Below are 15,974 nucleotides of genomic sequence, written 5' to 3'. Positions count from 1 at the left end.
ATCTCTCCCGAGTCCTACCTGCCTGGGGATGCAGTTGGGTTTGAACCTGCAAAGGAGGTGCTCTCCCACTGAACTATAGCTCTTCTCTCGCCTCCCTCCCTCCCTCCCCGCCAAATGGATGCTTTAGCCGAGATTCCCACTTTGCAGGGGATTGGACTAAATGCCCCTCAGGGTGCTTTCCAACTGCCGTTCTATAATTCTGGGTTGGTGGCCATCACTGTCTCCTGTGGCGGTGAGTTCCATAGTTCCCTTGGCAGGTGGTGGCCACCACTGTCTCCTGTGGCGGTGAGTTCCATAGTTCCCTTGGCAGGTGGTGGCCATCACTGTCTCCTGTGGCGGTGAGTTCCATAGTTCCCTCGGCAGGTGGTGGACTCTCCTTCCTTGGAGGTTTCTAAGCAGAGGTTGGATGGCCACCTGTCATGGATGCTTCGGCCGAGATTCCTGCATTGCAGGGGGTGGGACTAGATGACCCTCGGGTCCCTTCCAACTCTACGATTCTATGAAAGCAGAGTGCTCTACGGATTTCAAAACGCAGCAAATGGCAGGGAGTTTAAAACATTGCCTCTGAGCTTCCTGTGACGCTCCCTCGCCCCCCCCCAAAAAAAATACATGCGTCTATTCCACAGAAAGGAAAAGCCCTTGAAATCGGCTGCATTTACATGCTGCTAATCTCCCCGATGTTAAAATGAATTTGCGCACAGAAAGGATAATCCCGGGTTCCAGCTAACGGAATAAGGAATTAATAATGCCGGTGGCCTCTTAAGAGAGGGGGGATCTAAGGCTCTGGCCTGTTTCCTGCAGAGGTTGAGGGCCTCCACTCTTGATGCCACAACCCCCCCCCCCAAAAAAAAAACACCACATGAACCACCTTAGCCAACCTGGTGTCTTCCAGATATCTTGGATTGCAGGCCGAGTCTTGTGGGAGATGACATCCAGAACATCTGGGTGGTGTCAGATTCGCCAAGGCTCCTGTAAAGTTGTCCCACTGTTTACTTTTAGAAACCCACAGAGTAATACGGAGGAGAAGCTACTTGGTGTTGGTCAGCAGGTGGCCGAAACAAGACACGGGAAGGGGGACCAGACGCGTTCAGGAAGGGAGAAAGAGGTTGTGGATACTCGGAGAGGCTTTCTCGGAGCTGGGCGTGTTAAGGGGTGACTGGAATACAGTGTCTTGAACTAGGGGTGATCCTTCCAAATGTGGGGGTCAATATTGCAAAGGGTTTGTTTGTCGTCGCCGTCCCGCCCCCCCCCCAATTGGATCGTGCCCAATAAAGGAAAATCCATATTAAATGTGAGCAGGTGGGGAATACAAGCTGCATTTTTGCATTAAGGGCACTGTGACAGTAAGAGTGGAACAGACTCCCTCAGAAGGTGATGGACTCTGTTTTTAAACAGGCTGGATAGCCATATGCCATATTGTAGTAGGTTAGACTAGATGACCCTTGGGGGTCCCTTCCAATTCATAGAATTGTAGAGTTGGAAGAGACCACAAGGGCCATCCAGTCCAACCCCCTGCTGAGCAGGAAACACCATCAAAGCATTCTTGACATATGCCTGTCAAGCCTCTGCTTAAAGACCTCCAAAGAAGGAGACTCCACCACACTCCTTGGTAGCAAATTCCACTGCCGAACTGCTCTTACTGTCAGGAAGTTCTTCCTAATGTTTAGGTGATCTTCTTTCTTGAAGTTTGAATCCATTGCTCCGTGTCCGCTTCTCTGGAGCAGCAGAAAACAATCTTTCTCCCTCCTCCATATGACATCCTTTCATATATTTGAACATGGCTATCATATCCCCCCTTAACCTTCTCTTCTCCAGGCTAAACACACCCAGCTCCCTAAGCCGTTCCTCATAAGGCATCGTTTCCCGGCCTTTGACCATTTTGGTTGCCCTCTTCTGGACACGTTCCAGCTTGTCAGTATCCTTCTTGAACTGCAGTGCCCAGAACTTGACACAGTACTCCAGGTGAGGTCTGACCAGAGCAGAATACAGTGGTACTATTACTTCCCTAGATCTAGATGCTATACTCCTATTGATGCAGCCCAGAATTGCATTGGCTTTTTTAGCTGCTGCATCACACTGCTGACTCATGTCAAGTCTGTGGTCTACCAAGACTCCTAGATCCTTTTCACATGTACTGCTCTCAAGCCAGGTGTCTCCCATCCTGTATTTGTGCCTTTCATTTTTTTTTTGCCCAAGTGTAGTACTTTACATTTCTCCCTGTTAAAATTCATTCTCCTTGTTAAAATTCTGCAAGGATGCTGCAAAAAAATTGGGTTGGTGTGATGAGCCTAACTCCCCCTCCTGCAATAAGCACCAGACTGAGCTTTGGGTTGGTTAAAGGCACCATACAAATAGTTTTAAAGGTACACGCTAGGTGTATTTTGCATAAGGAATATAAAAAGTTTGGAGAGCTATTCTGCCTCATTCCAAGTGCTAGTTTTCTGTGCTAAGTGCTCCACCTTCGTCAGTATCTTACCAAGACTCAGTAAGTCGAAGCACACGCCAGTGTCTTTGAACGTATTTAAGCTGCAAGGCAAGCAGAAAACGGAACTTGTTTCAAGCAAGTGACAGACTGTCTCTGGAGAAAACTCAACACTTGCAGCCAGGGGTAGTTTATTATTTAGGGAGCACCTCAAACTGCATACAAAAACCAGAGCACCAAGCAGGTCCTGCCCCACACGCTTATAAACTTAAAAAACAAGCTGCTGCAAAAATCCTGGAAGGATTGCAAACCCGTTATGCGGAAAAGAACAGCGCACCTGAACTGGACAGACGGACAAGAGAGGCAACACTGGGAGAAAGAGAAAATGTTTATATGCCAAGGGAGGGAAGCAATGAACTGCGGGGGGGGGGGGGCAAGCAGAGGCCAAGGGTTTGGTGGAGGTGCTCATAAGGGTGGGTAGCCGTACTCAAGGGGCTCTTGAACAGCATAAGAGGGTCTTCCCCCAACTCGGGGGTTCTCCAGTGGTTTCAGACAACAATTCCCATCAGCACCCCCTACGGATGGGAGTTGTAGTCCAGAACCGCTGGAGAAGGCTAGAATGAATGGAGCTAACAGGCACATCTGCATCCAGGCTTGGAAGCTGCAGAGCCATTTGGCCATGCCAAAGAGACTCTGGGAAGAAGGAGCCACCCACCCACCCAACCATCCGTCTTGTCAGGGACTGGCAGGATGGCAAGAAGTGGGCTACACACCAACCAGGGAGGCCTCAGAGGAGGAAGGGTCAGAGCCCAGGGAGTGGCGGAGGGGCACATAGGACAGGTCAGAGGGGGAAGGAGGGGAGGAATGGTTGGAGGCAGAAGCAGCAACAGGCTTTAGCGAGCAAGATGTGCCAGGTGCAGAAAGCAGTTCAGACTTGGATGATGAAGCAGAGGAAGAGGGGGCAAAAGCATCCCAGAAGCTTGCCGCTCTTGCTGTACTAAGCTCCCTGTCTTTGTCTCCAAGGACATGGACGGCTATGTACAGGTGAAACTCGGAAAATTAGAATATCGTCGAAAAGTGCATTTATTTCAGTAATGCAACTTAAAAGGTGAAACCAATATATGAGATAGATGCATGACATGCAAAGCAAGATATGTCAAGCCTTTATTTGTTGTAATTATTTGTCGTTAGGTGGGTCAATTATAAATGGAATGTAATTAATGAAATGTAATAGCGATGTTTATTTTTGTTTATTATTGTATTATTGCAACTATTTGTTTTATTACTGTGGAATTTCCGAGAGAAAGCATTTGTAAAAATTAAAAGAAGAATAAAGAAGAATAAGTTGCATTACTGAAATAAATGCACTTTTCGACGATATTCTAATTTCCCGAGTTTCACCTGTATGTAGCAGAACAAAGGGCTCAGATTCCCCCCCCCCTTCCCTCTGGTGTAGGCTGCTTGGAAAACATCCGGCTGGGAGGAAGGGACTTGGGGAGTGGGAAGCAGAGGGCAGAGACCTTCATTCCCAGCAACCGCATGATGGGACGCATTGCCGTTTTCCTGAATAAAGAAACAGACACGCCGCTGAACTGTGCGCCTTGTGCACTGAGCTACATCTGAGCCAGCACAGACACCGCCCAATTAATGTTCCACTCGGACGTCCACCTCCGTGCCCTCAGGCACCCGGGCAGAGCCCGCCAGTCCCTGCTGCTGCTCCTCGGCGCTGTGAACCCTCCAGTGGTCCTTCAGGGACTTTTTCCTCCGGAACCTCTTGCCGCACTGGGCGCAGGCGTAGGGCCGCTCCCCGGTGTGGGTGCGTTGGTGCTCCTGCAGGTGGTGCTTGCAGATGAAGTCCTTGCCGCACTCGGCGCAGTGGTAGGGCCTCTCCCCGGTGTGCAGGCGCAGGTGGGGGACGAGGTGCTGCTTGCGCACGAAGCCCTTCCCGCACACCGAGCACCGGTAGGGCCTCTCGCCCGTGTGGATCATCCGGTGCCGCAGCAGCTCCGAGGGGCAGCTGAAGGCCGTCCCGCAGAAGGAGCACTCGTACTGCTTCCGTTTCATTTGGTGGTTCATTTGGTGCATCTGGAGGCTCAGCAGCAGGCTGAAGGTCTTGCCGCAGTCCGGGCAGCGGTGCGGACGCTCCATCGCCGCTTCCGGGGTCCCCCTGGCCGAGGGAGAGCCCGGGTGCCTCCCGCTGCGGGCGCCGCGAAGGCCGGGGAGGGGGCAGCTCTCGCCGATGGCGCCGTTGAAAATGGGCGCCACCGAGCCCCCGGGGAAGAAGAGCAGGAGGGGCGGGTTGGCGGGGTCTTCCTGGCCCTGCCCTTCCTCCGGGTGCGGCTGGGCTCTGTCGTTAGCTGTGTGGCAAGGGAGAGAGAGGAAAGGGTTTGGTGTAGCAATCATATTGAAAGGTTTTTAGCATATTAAACACTGAAATATAAATAAATAAATAATAAACATAATAATAGTAATAATTGATTATTTATACCCCACCCACCTGGCTGGGCTTCCCCACCCACTCTGAGCGGCTTCCAACAGAATATTAAAATACAATAATCTATTAAACATTAAAAGCTTCCCTAAACAGGGCTGCCTTCAGATGTTTTCTAGAAGTCTGTTAAGTTGTTTTTCTCTTTGACATCTGATGGGAGGGCGTTCCACAGGGCGGGTGCCACTACCGAGAAGGCCCTCTGCCTGGTTCCCTGTAACTTGGCTTCTCGCAGCGAGGGAACCGCCAGAAGGCCCTCGATGCTGGACCTCAGTGTCCGGGCAGAGCGATGGAGGTGGAGACGCTCCTTCGGGTATACAGGACTGAGGCCGTTTAGGGCTTTAAAGGTCAACACCAACACTTTGAATTTTGCTCGGAAACGTACTGGGAGCCAATGTAGGTCTTTCAGGACCGGTCTTATGTGGTCCCAGCAGCCTCTCCCAGTCACCAGTCTAGCTGCCGCATTCTGGATTAGTTGTAGTTTCCGGGTCACCTTCAAAGGTAGCCCCACGTAAAGCGCATTGCAGTAGTCCAAGCGGGAGATAACCAGAGCATGCACCACTCTGGTGAGACAGTCTGCAGGCAGGGAGGGTCTCAGCCTGCGTACCAGATGGAGCTGATAGACAGCTGCCCTGGACACAGAATTGACCTGTGCCTCCATGGACAGCTGTGAGTCCAAAATGACTCCCAGGCTGCGCACCTGGTCCTTCAGGGGCACAGTTACCCCATCCAGGCATGAGTGGAATTGCAGAATTGTAAGGATCCCTGAGTCACCTAGTCCAACCCCGTGTATTACAGGAATCTCAATAGACGGTTCTCCATCCAATTCGAAACCATGCCGGACTCTGCTTAGCATTGCAAATGTGCTGGCGGTTTGTAGCTACTGTATTTGGCCTTGCTGCCCTGCCCCTGCTTAAGTCTCCTACTCACCATTACAAGCACTTTGAGGGCCGTTTCCTCCATCCCTCCCAGTGGGAGGCTCCTCCTGTTTGACCCACGTAACTGCATCCGACCTGGAAGCCGGTGACCCTGTCGAGAGGGAGGGGGAAGGGGAGATTTAAGTTGCTTTGAATGCCAACTTACCCCATTGCTCTGCCCTGATCAAATAGATCAATAAGCAGTCCTCCGCATTGAGCTGCCAGGTTACTGCCTTCTTGACCACTGGGCCCAACCCTGGTCTCGTCCGCTCCATCCGCCGGATTCCGGAGCCCATCTTCGCATGCAGGGTAAGCCCTTAACTCACCGAGGGCTTGAGACCCATCGGCTCCCCTCACCTGGTTTAGCCAGACATTTGAAGTCATTTCCCAAGTTGTTTACGCTGTCGCATGCTGACATCTTCTAGAAGCCCCAGGTGAGAGCTGAGTGCGGGGGGGGGACGACACCAAAGGAGAGCAAACTACCCCAGAAGGAGCACAATGGCTGTGTCCCCCACCAGTGGTACTACCCCTCCCTTATGTCAGCATTTTCATTCTCCCGTTGCTGGATATGTGATTGTTACATCACCATAGCTGCCAAGTCTCCCGTTTTCCCCGGGAAATCCACGTTTTTCCAGCTGTTCCTAGCTGAAAAAACGGATTTTTTTGTTTTTTCCTGGTTTATTCTGGCGCGACTTCTGGCACGCCGGCCATTTTGGAACTGGGCAAAGCAGCATCAAAAGTCACTTCTGAGCATGCTCCACCCAGTTCCAAAATGGCGGTAGCGCTACTTCCGGTCTGCTATTTCCATCCCGGTCCCTTATTTCTCTGACAGCAACTTGGCAGGTATGTACATCACACTTCCGTGTTTACTTTCCAGGCTTGGAAAGTGTGAGAACGGAAGTCAGTCTTATCTCTTCCGCTATGTTGTACTTTTGTACTTTTTCTCTCTTGAAGAAGAAGATGATGTGAGAGGACGCCATGATTGCTTTGTCCTGTATATACACAAGCTGGAACGTGTCCAGAGGAGGGCAAGCAAAATGGTCAAAGGCCTGGAAACGATGCCTTATGAGGGACGGCTTAGGGAGCTGGGTATGTTTAGCCTGGAGAAGAGAAGGTTAAGGGGTGATATGATAGCCATGTTCAAATATATAAAAGGATGTCATATAGAGGAGGGAGAAAGGTTGTTTTCTGCTGCTCCAGAGAAGCGGACACGGAGCAATGGATTCAAGCTACAAGAAAGAAGATTCCACCTAAACATTAGGAAGAACTTCCTGACAGTAAGAGCTGTTCGACAGTGGAATTTGCTGCCAAGAAGTGTGGTAGAGTCTCCTTCTTTGGAGGTCTTTAAGCAGAGGATTGACAGGCATATGTCAAGAATGCTTTGATGGTGTTTCCTGCTTGGCAGGGGGTTGGATTGAATGGCCCTTGTGGTCTCTTCCAACTCTATGATTCTATAATATTGCTTAATAAATTACTTAGAATGCCACACCTAAGCTCCACATTGTTGTTGCTATACTCTGCTGTGTGAGTGTGCACATATCTCTGGATATGTGTCGCTGGTGCGCACCGGGACCGAAGATTCATGAACGCCCCAGTCTGCACTTCATAAGGAAGACGTCCGGAGAGGTTTGTCTTGATCCGGGGGCTGCGTGTGCCCCCAGGCATGTTCCGACACCCTAAAGCCCCAACCCCCCCCCCAGAAGGCACCAGTTTAACAGAATTGTAGGGTTGGAAGGAACCCCAGCAGCCATCTAGTCCAACTCCCTGCACTGCAGTAAATAATAATAATAATAATAATAATAATAATAATAATAATAATAATAATTTATTTATTCCCCAGCCACTCTGGGCAGCTTCCAACAAAATATTAAAAACAGGATAAGACATCAAACATTAAAAACTTCCCTAAACAGGGCTGCCTTCAGATGTCTTCTAAAAGTCAGGTAGTTTATCTCCTTAACATATGAAGGGAGGGCGTTCCACAGGGCGGGCATCACCACTGAGAAGGCCCTCTGCCTGGTTCCCTGTAGCTTCATTTCTCACAGTGAGGGAACCGCCAGAAGGCCCTCGGAGCTGGACCTCAGTATCCAGGCAGAACGATGGGGGTAGAGACGCTCCTTCAGGTCTACAGGGCCGAGGCCGTTTAGGGCTTTCAAGGTCAGCACCAACACTTTGAATGATTTCACAAACTAAGAAATCCAAACGTCCATGATGCTTCCTTCTTTTTTTACATCTGATGTTTAAATTATGCACCATACAATGCAAATATACAGTTACAAGGCTGCCCACAGGCAACAGGAAGATTTCTTTGAGCCATCGCAATATACATTAAAATGCTGCGATGGTTCGGCCTTGAAACGGGGCTGAAATGCCCCACCCAGGTCAGTAGTTCTCAAAACGTTTTTTTTGTAAATTGCTTGAAACTTCCTGGAGTGTGGAAGGTGGAAGGTATTTGCCAGAGGTGCTGGATTCCTGGCCTGAGCACCAATGCTCCCCCCCTCTTACATTTCTGCTGCATGAGCTGCTTTGAATCTCAGGTGCGCCCCCCGAAATCTCATCGCTCACCTGTGTTGTCTGAAGTAGAGCCCTTGTGAGTTTCTGCTTCCAAGTTGCCCCCCTGCAGCGACTCGCAGGGGTTGGCTCCTTCTCCGTCGCTCGGTAAAGTATCCAGTCCAGAAACCGTATAATCTGTTGGGGAGCCGAGCAGCAGAGGCGAGATCGGTATTGTGATATCACAGTTCTGTTTTCAATTCCTTTCAATTTATTTAGTTAAGGAAGAACACACAGCACGATAACATACAAGAATGCAGAAAGAAATTAAGAAAGGCAATCCAACGGAAGTAAAATTAAACATGCACACAAAATGCAAATTTGGGTTGTTTCAATCACAATCCCTTCACACGGGGAAGGAATTTTCTTCAGCTGCCGAACATGGGGGCAACATCTCCACCAGGCATCTGCTATGACCCCAAGGTCTCATTCCTGCCAGTTGAGGCTCTATGAGTGTATGTGTGAAATTAATCATTTTTGCTGGGGGAAAAATGCATTAATTTAGAATTCTTTATTTTGAATTGGCTGAGAAACGTGGCCTTTTTCATATGTTCATGGAAGGGGGGTTATTATTGGACATTTTTTGTTTTACTATGTATTTTGTGTACACTCGTACCTTGGAAGTCAAACGGCTTCCCAAACATTTTGGCTCCTGAACGCCGCAAACCCGGAAGTGAGTGTTCTGGTTTGCAAACTATTTTTGGAAGCCGAACGTCCGGCGGGGCTTCCGCGGCTTCCTGCAGCCAATCGGAAGCCACGCTTTGATTTTCAAATGTTTTGGAACGGACTTCCGGAACAGATTCCGTTCGACTTCCAAGGTACGACTGTAATCATTTTGTATTATTATTATTATTATTATCCCACCCATCTGGCTTTGTTTCCCAAGCCACTCTGGGCAGCTTACAGCCTATCTAAAAACATAATAAACACATCAAGCATTAAAAACGTCCCGATAGAGGGCTGCCTCCAGATGTCTTCTAAAAGTTGTATAATTCTTTTATCTCCTTGGTATCTGAAAGGAGGGCATTTCACAGAAATTATTATTATTTTACCGCCCATTCATTCAGTTCGGAGAGGTCCTTTCTTAATCTCTTTAATAACGCTGGGCGATTTAGCCTCATGAGCAAACCTCCCTGCTCACACCTATCTCTAGATTAGTCTATGAACAAGTTAGCAAGAATCCTGGGAGTTGCAGTCCAAGGACATCTGGGAAGCCCGGGCTGAAGAACTGCTCTATGGAACATAAACATAGCAGAGTCCCTTCCCAGAGGGGCCTGCCTGAGATCAAGTGGCAAGGGAGTTCCAAAGTCTAGGTGCTGCCACACTAAAAGATCTGAGTTTTTTACAGATGCGGAAAGTGAGTATTGTGTGGTCCCTATAGCAGTCTCTCTCGGATGGACATTTTGGGCAAGGTGGGAGAGTTAGAGGAAAAATAGGATATCTATGGGATGCCTGTGCTCTCAGACCCACTTATGGAGTATCCCATAAAGCCAGTTTTCCTTTGGCTGTACTGAATCTCAGCTAAGACGCCTTACTTGGTCTAGACATTTTCACATTAATGCACAACATGGAGACACCTTCCTCAGTCGGCTAGAGCATGGTGCCGACAAACGCCAAGGTTGCAGGTTCGAAGCTGCAAGTTGCTGCATTGCAGGGGGTTGGACTAGATGACCGCCGGGGTCCCTTCCAACACTACAATTCTACGAGATAAATATATGTGGAGAGAGAGAGCTACGCAGCAGCCAGGAAACAAAACCTCAATACAGGTAACCTAAAAACGGAACACGCCTCTTGTGATGACATGGGAGAATGGCTGTTGTGGTGCTTTCAACATACTCACAGTTGCAGGTACTTTGGCAAAGGGCTCCGTCCTGGTCCTTGCCATTGCCCTCCTTGGTACACAATTCCTCCTCCTGCTTAATCCACGAAATAATATCCGTCCTGGAAATAGAAGGTGCTGTTTCTGGGAGATGAGAGAGAGAGAGAGAGAGAAGCTTGACCTTTCCTATGTATTCCTGGTTTATCTGAAATCTCAAAATGCAGCCTGCTTGTTCCCTCCTGGGCAAAACAAACGGGTTTTTCCAAGCGCACAGGAGAGCCGGCTCCACCATGCATTCAGTGCATGGCGTTGCAAATATTGGTCATCTCCGTTTCTCCCAACAGTAAAACAAAAACGCAGTGCAAGCAAGAACCAGGGACCGCTCAAAAGCACTTTTTTGCGCTGGGTAGCCTTGGTTGGCAGGCAAGGGCTGCTCGGTGCACTAACTCAAAGTTTAGGGTTGCTTACAGGAGTTTTTGCGAAGATCCACTGTATTCTGTTCTGGTCAGACCTCACCTGGAGTACTGTGACCAGTTCTGGGCACCACAGTTCAAGAAGGATACTGACAAGCTGGAACGTGTCCAGAGGAGGGCAACCAAAATGGTCAAAGGCCTGGAAATGATGCCTTATGAGGAACAGCTTAGGGAGCTGGGTATGTTTAGCCTGGAGAAGAGAAGGTTAAGGGGTGATATGATAGCCATGTTCAAATATATAAAAGGATGTCATATGGAGGAGGGAGAAAGGTTGTTTTCTGATGCTCCAGAGAAGCGGACACGGAGCAATGGATTCAAACTACAAGAAGGAAGATTCCACCTAAACATTAGGAAGAACTTCCTGACAGTAAGAGCTGTTCGGCAGTGGAATTTGCTACCAAGGAGTGTGGTGGAGTCTCCTTCTTTGGAGGTCTTTAAGCAGAGGCTTGACAGGCATATGTCAAGAATGCTTTGATGGTGTTTCCTGCTTGGCAGGGGGTTGGACTGGATGGCCCTTGTGGTCTCTTCCAACTCTATGATTCTATGATCCCAAAAGGGGAACAGGGATTTCCCCTGAGATGCTCTGGAAAGAACAGAGGTGAACCATACACAGAAAGTCATTCTCAATTTAAAATTTGATACCTGCTTTGGAATCAGACGGAGGTTCCTGAGCACGTCCTTCTGAGCTCCCATTCTTCAGGAGGTCCTCCATGGTCTCCAGCCTCTTCTGCAGCTGTCCGTACTCCTGCAGGAGAGTCTCCAGGGCTGACCAGCGACTGTCCAGCTGACTCCCCAGCTCGGCCACAGCCTTCTCGCAGTCCCCAAATCTCTTCTCTGCTGTCTTGGACCTCTGCTCCAGGCTGAGGAGCCTCAGGGCCTGAGCCTCCACCGTCCTCTCCACTGCCTGGACAGCTCCGACCACCGTCCACAGAGAAATTGTGGCCGTCTGCAGCTGTGCCTCTTTGGGGAAGGTGGCATCCATGACAGGAGCAGCCGGGACTTCTGAACTCCACCTTGAAGTCTGTTCCCAAAACAAGCATTATTTAATTATTTATTCATTCATTCATTCTACTCTGAATGCAGGATCCCACTGCCACCGATCCTGCTGCTGAACTGCGTTCAGAGGAGGGGAAAAGAAAAAAAGGAGTGCTTCTGGGCATGCGGGGCACCTTAAAAGACCACCACATTAGTGCCGCTTGGCGGAGCGGGCGCTAAGAAGCTTGCCCTCTTGTGCGCTGTTCCCTGGGAGCAAGTCCCATTGAACTCAGCAGCTCCTGCTGTTGCCGCCGGCGGCCCCCTCACCCGGCACCCATCGCGCTCTGGCTCCTCCCCCGCCGTGTGCGCTTCCTCCCTTCCCTCCCGTGCCTTGGCCCTGCCCCTTGGCCCCGCCCCTTCCCCCCAGTTTTGATCCTGGGTACGCCCCTGCAGCATAGAAATACAGGATGGAAACACAACATACGTAATAAAAACCGATGGGCATCGGTCTGTTTTGGAAGAGGGTGAAATCAAACCGTTGGAGAGTTACAGCGCCTGCTGTGGCTGTAGAAACCAACAAGGCAGAGAGATGGTTTTGTCTCTTTAAAAGAGGATTCGACAAATTCACAGAGGAGAGGGCTATTGACAGCCACTCGCCATGGTGGCTCTGCCCTGCCGCCACAGCTGGAGTCCAAGATGCTTCTGAATGCCAGTTATAGGAAACCACAGGAGGGGAGAGCTGCTCTTGTGCTCAGATCCTGCTTGCGGGTTTCCCAAAAAAAGGCATCTGGCCGGCCACAGGAAGAACAGGCTGCTGGACTAGAAGGGGCGTTCCTGCAGGCTGCTCTGATGTTTCCTCTGCATCCCTAACCTGTCATTCGCACCTCTGGCTAACAGCTGCCCTCACCCTGGTGGCCTCTGGATGCCACTGGACCAGCTCCCACCAGCCTCAGGCAACGTAGCCAATAGGAACACAGGAAACTGCCTTATGCAGTTGGTCCTTCTGCCTCAGTAGTGTCTGCACTGACTGGCAGCAGCTGCCCAGGTTTCAGGCAGGGGAAGTTCCCAGTCCTACCCAGATATGCTTTTACCTGTTTGTGAAAAAACTGCACTGTATCCCGTTTTTTAGGTCTCAAAGCAATATATGCACTCTCTACGTTATCTGATAAAATCAAATGGAAGCAAGAATGTGAAACATCTGGGAAAGCTTACAGCCCACATGTAAGACTCATCTGGTGGGACTAAGCCAGGACTCAAAATTTGGGACAGCTTGGAGATACCTTATTGAATATACTAACAGAGAAAAGCTGCCGCCACCAACTCCCTTGACAGCAGCCTCTGCAGATATATGGAGCATGTGAAAATTGTGTGATTTGAATCTCTGTTTTTCCTTCTTTTTAGCTCCTTTTCTATGTTCATATTCCTTCGGCAAAGTACACACTAGTCCACTAGTCAGCTATATTATTTTTATCTACTGTCCATCAAAATGTGAGTCACTACCCCCCCCCAAAAAAATTGTGTTTTATTGCTTTCATCTAAGCTATGTGCTAAATTAGTAACAACAATGCAAAATATCCGGGAAGCATTCAGGGTTGCAAAGGCGTCTCCAAACGGAGCAGTCTTAGCCAGGTGCCTGGGACGCCTGAAACGTCGCTGCCTTTTTCTGTAGCCCCCCCCCCAATTGCACGCTGGTAGTGCGATATTCTGAATCATTCCCCCCCCCAAAAAACCCCTTCTCCCAGGGGCAGCTCAGCTATCGCCCACCCCCAGCAAGAGCGCACCATCCCATCCCTGCAGAACCAGCCTCACCTGGGCAGGAGGGAGCCATTCAGCCATGGTGCTGAGCCTTTGCTGGGCGCTGGGTGGGGAAAGGGGTGTGTGTGTATCCTTGCAGAGGAGCAGCAGTGCACAGGATGGATGGATGGATGGATGGATGGGTGCAAAGGGAACCGGGAAGCTTGGAGATGTTTGCTGGGAGGCAGGAAGGCGAGGAAAAAGAGAGAGTCGAGGCTGCGGGAAAGTAGAGGAAGAGGCGACAGCACCATCTATGGAGCGTCGCCTGAGCAGGGAGCGAGGAGGCTGCGCTGCTTTCCCACGTGCAAATAAATAAAAGCTGGGTCCTTTGTGTGCGCATGGTGCGGAGATCTAAAAAGCTGGCAGCAGCGCACGGCTGCAAAAACTACCCCCCAAAATCCATATGCAAAATCTACCCCCCAAAATCCAGATGCAAAATCCGCTTGCATTTAAAACAACAACCAGGGTGTTGCACGGCACGGACACGCATCCGTGTGCAGGACGCACTTCACACTGCAGTCCACTCTTTGCAAGCATCTGGAGGGAGCCCGGTTGGCCAACGCTGCAGCGCAGTTGCCTGCAACGCCGCCCGGAATTTGGAACCCGAGGGGGTAGTGAACATGTTCTGCCTGCAGGTGTCGCTGCAGGACTGAAGATCCCAGAAGGGGAGGGAGAGACACGCCCCCTCCCAGCGGCAATGCCAACGAACAATCAGGAGAGGGTACTGCCCCGGACAGCGTCGAGCGCCCCCTAGAGCCCTGGGGTGCTAACCCGCCCCCTTAAAAGCCACGTTCAAGTTTCCTTTTCTGCAAATGCAGGGCAGGGTATCTATCTGCGTGTCTTGGAAATCATAGACTTGTAGAGTTGGAAGGGACCACAATAGTCATCTAGTCCTGAAATGCAGAAATCTTTTGCCCAAGGCAAACCCATGAACCTGAGATTAAGAGTCATGCTCTACAGACTGAGCAATCGCAGATAACAAATCATGCCAGATGAATCTCATTCCCCCCCTTTTTTAATGGAGTTACAAGCTTGGTGGATCAGGGGGATGCTGTGGACATACTGTTTAGTGCAGGCATCCCCAAACTGCGGCCCTCCAGATGTTTTGGCCTACAACTACCATGATTCCTAGCTAACAGGACCAGTGGTCGGGGAAGATGGGAATTGTAGTCCAAAACATCTGGAGGGCCAAAGGTTGGGGGGGGTGCCTGGTTTAGTGTATCTTGATTTCAGGAAGTCTTTTGACAAAAGCCCCCCATGACATATTCTTGTAGCAAAGGCGACATGAGCATCGCCAGAATTTTGTTAGGGTGGGGGGCATTCAAAGTTGTTGAGCTTTTCTTGGGAAATTGCAGGTAAGAATAATACCCCATAGACAGGACATTGCCCCCGTCTGGCTACACCCATGGAAGGTAGTAAAATGTGGGCTGGGTGAGATAACTGTTAGGTGGTGTTTGTAGTGAGTTGGCTGACCAAGCCCGAAGTCTATTCATAAATTGTTCCTCATCATCCTGGGGGGAAGTGACAAGTGGGGTGCTGCCACAGGGTTCTGTTGTGGGCCCAATCTATATATATAAAAATGTAAAAATCGTGAAACTGCGTTTTCCACTTTTCTCCGTAACCGCTTGACCGATTGTCCTGAAATTTTGACACAACAATCCAGGCCACTCCCAGAGCGTTGCTGGGGACAAAAATCCCTCAAATCACACACCTGGGCAGGTATAGACCTGGTTTTCCACCAAGTCAAACAGCGCCCTCAAGTGGCGTAATACCCTCCTCCACCCCCTCCCTTCCTGTGAAATCTAAGCCACACCCACAAACCAAATAACATCATCAACCAAGCAACTGAAACCACCAAGGCGGCCATTATCAGACCCCTAGGCCCCCACCAAATAACCAATGTTGCCAAGTGGAGGTAGGGGCCTGCCTGGAGGGGATGCGGGGGGGGGAGGGCAATAGGGAGCAGGGATACGTAATGGGTCAGAACAGGGAGGGGGGAGACACAGGGATGAAACCTGCCCTCTCCACAGTATCTCGCCTCAACTCAGGGGGACTCTGAGGCTCAGGGGGATCTGAAGAGGGGCTATTACCCTCCATTTCACAGACTAACGCACAGCAACACGTGCAGGGCCAGCTAGTGTCTTTATAAATGACTTGGACAAAGGAAGTGACTGAGGGGATGCTCATGAAATTTGCAAACTGGGAGGGGCAGCGAATGCCGCAGAAGACAGAATCGGAATTCAAAATGACCTTATCTGAAGAAGTGTGCTTGCACACGAAAGCTCATACCAATGACAAACTTAGTTGGTATCTCAGGTGCTACTGGAAGGAATTGTTTAGTTTTGTTTTGTTTTGACCTTAACAGATTGGAGAACTGGGCCCAAACTGACAAATAGCAAAGGTAAGATTCTGCACTTAGGCAGGAAGAACAAGTTGTCACATGGAAGAGGGAGCAAGGTTGTTTTCTGCTGCACCCGAACCAATGGATTCTAATTGCAGGAAAGGTGGCTGCGACTAAACATCAGGAAAAACTTCC

The 15,974-nt window shown here is 50.0% G+C and overlaps 1 protein-coding gene across 1 annotated transcript; it reads right to left on the bottom strand.

Annotated features, from left to right (window-relative positions):
- Positions 1–3,865: 3,865 nt before the first annotated feature.
- Positions 3,866–14,137, bottom strand: LOC118092070 (zinc finger protein 282). The gene is made up of 6 exons (XM_060281070.1): positions 13,454–14,137; positions 11,312–11,690; positions 10,218–10,340; positions 8,393–8,515; positions 5,841–5,939; positions 3,866–4,779 (listed from the first exon to the last, which is right to left on the bottom strand). The coding sequence occupies exons 1-6, from the start codon at positions 13,478–13,480 to the stop codon at positions 4,067–4,069; spliced, it is 1,464 nt and encodes a 487-aa protein (XP_060137053.1). The 5' UTR covers positions 13,481–14,137; the 3' UTR covers positions 3,866–4,066.
- Positions 14,138–15,974: the final 1,837 nt, after the last annotated feature.

The sequence above is a fragment of the Zootoca vivipara genome, chromosome 12 (genome assembly GCF_963506605.1).
Source record: "Zootoca vivipara chromosome 12, rZooViv1.1, whole genome shotgun sequence".
Lineage (NCBI taxonomy): Eukaryota > Metazoa > Chordata > Lepidosauria > Squamata > Lacertidae > Zootoca > Zootoca vivipara.
This window is presented reverse-complemented; position numbering and strand designations above follow the sequence as displayed.

Excerpts from the sequence above, each read along its gene's own strand:
- LOC118092070 (XM_060281070.1), bottom strand. The coding sequence starts at position 13,480 with ATGGCTGAATGGCTCCCTCCTGCCCAG. Across the intron at positions 11,691-13,453 it reads AATGGCTCCCTCCTGCCCAG|ACTTCAAGGTGGAGTTCAGA; the intron begins GTGAGGCTGGTT and ends TTTTGGGAACAG. Across the intron at positions 10,341-11,311 it reads TCCGTCTGATTCCAAAGCAG|AAACAGCACCTTCTATTTCC; the intron begins GTATCAAATTTT and ends CTCATCTCCCAG.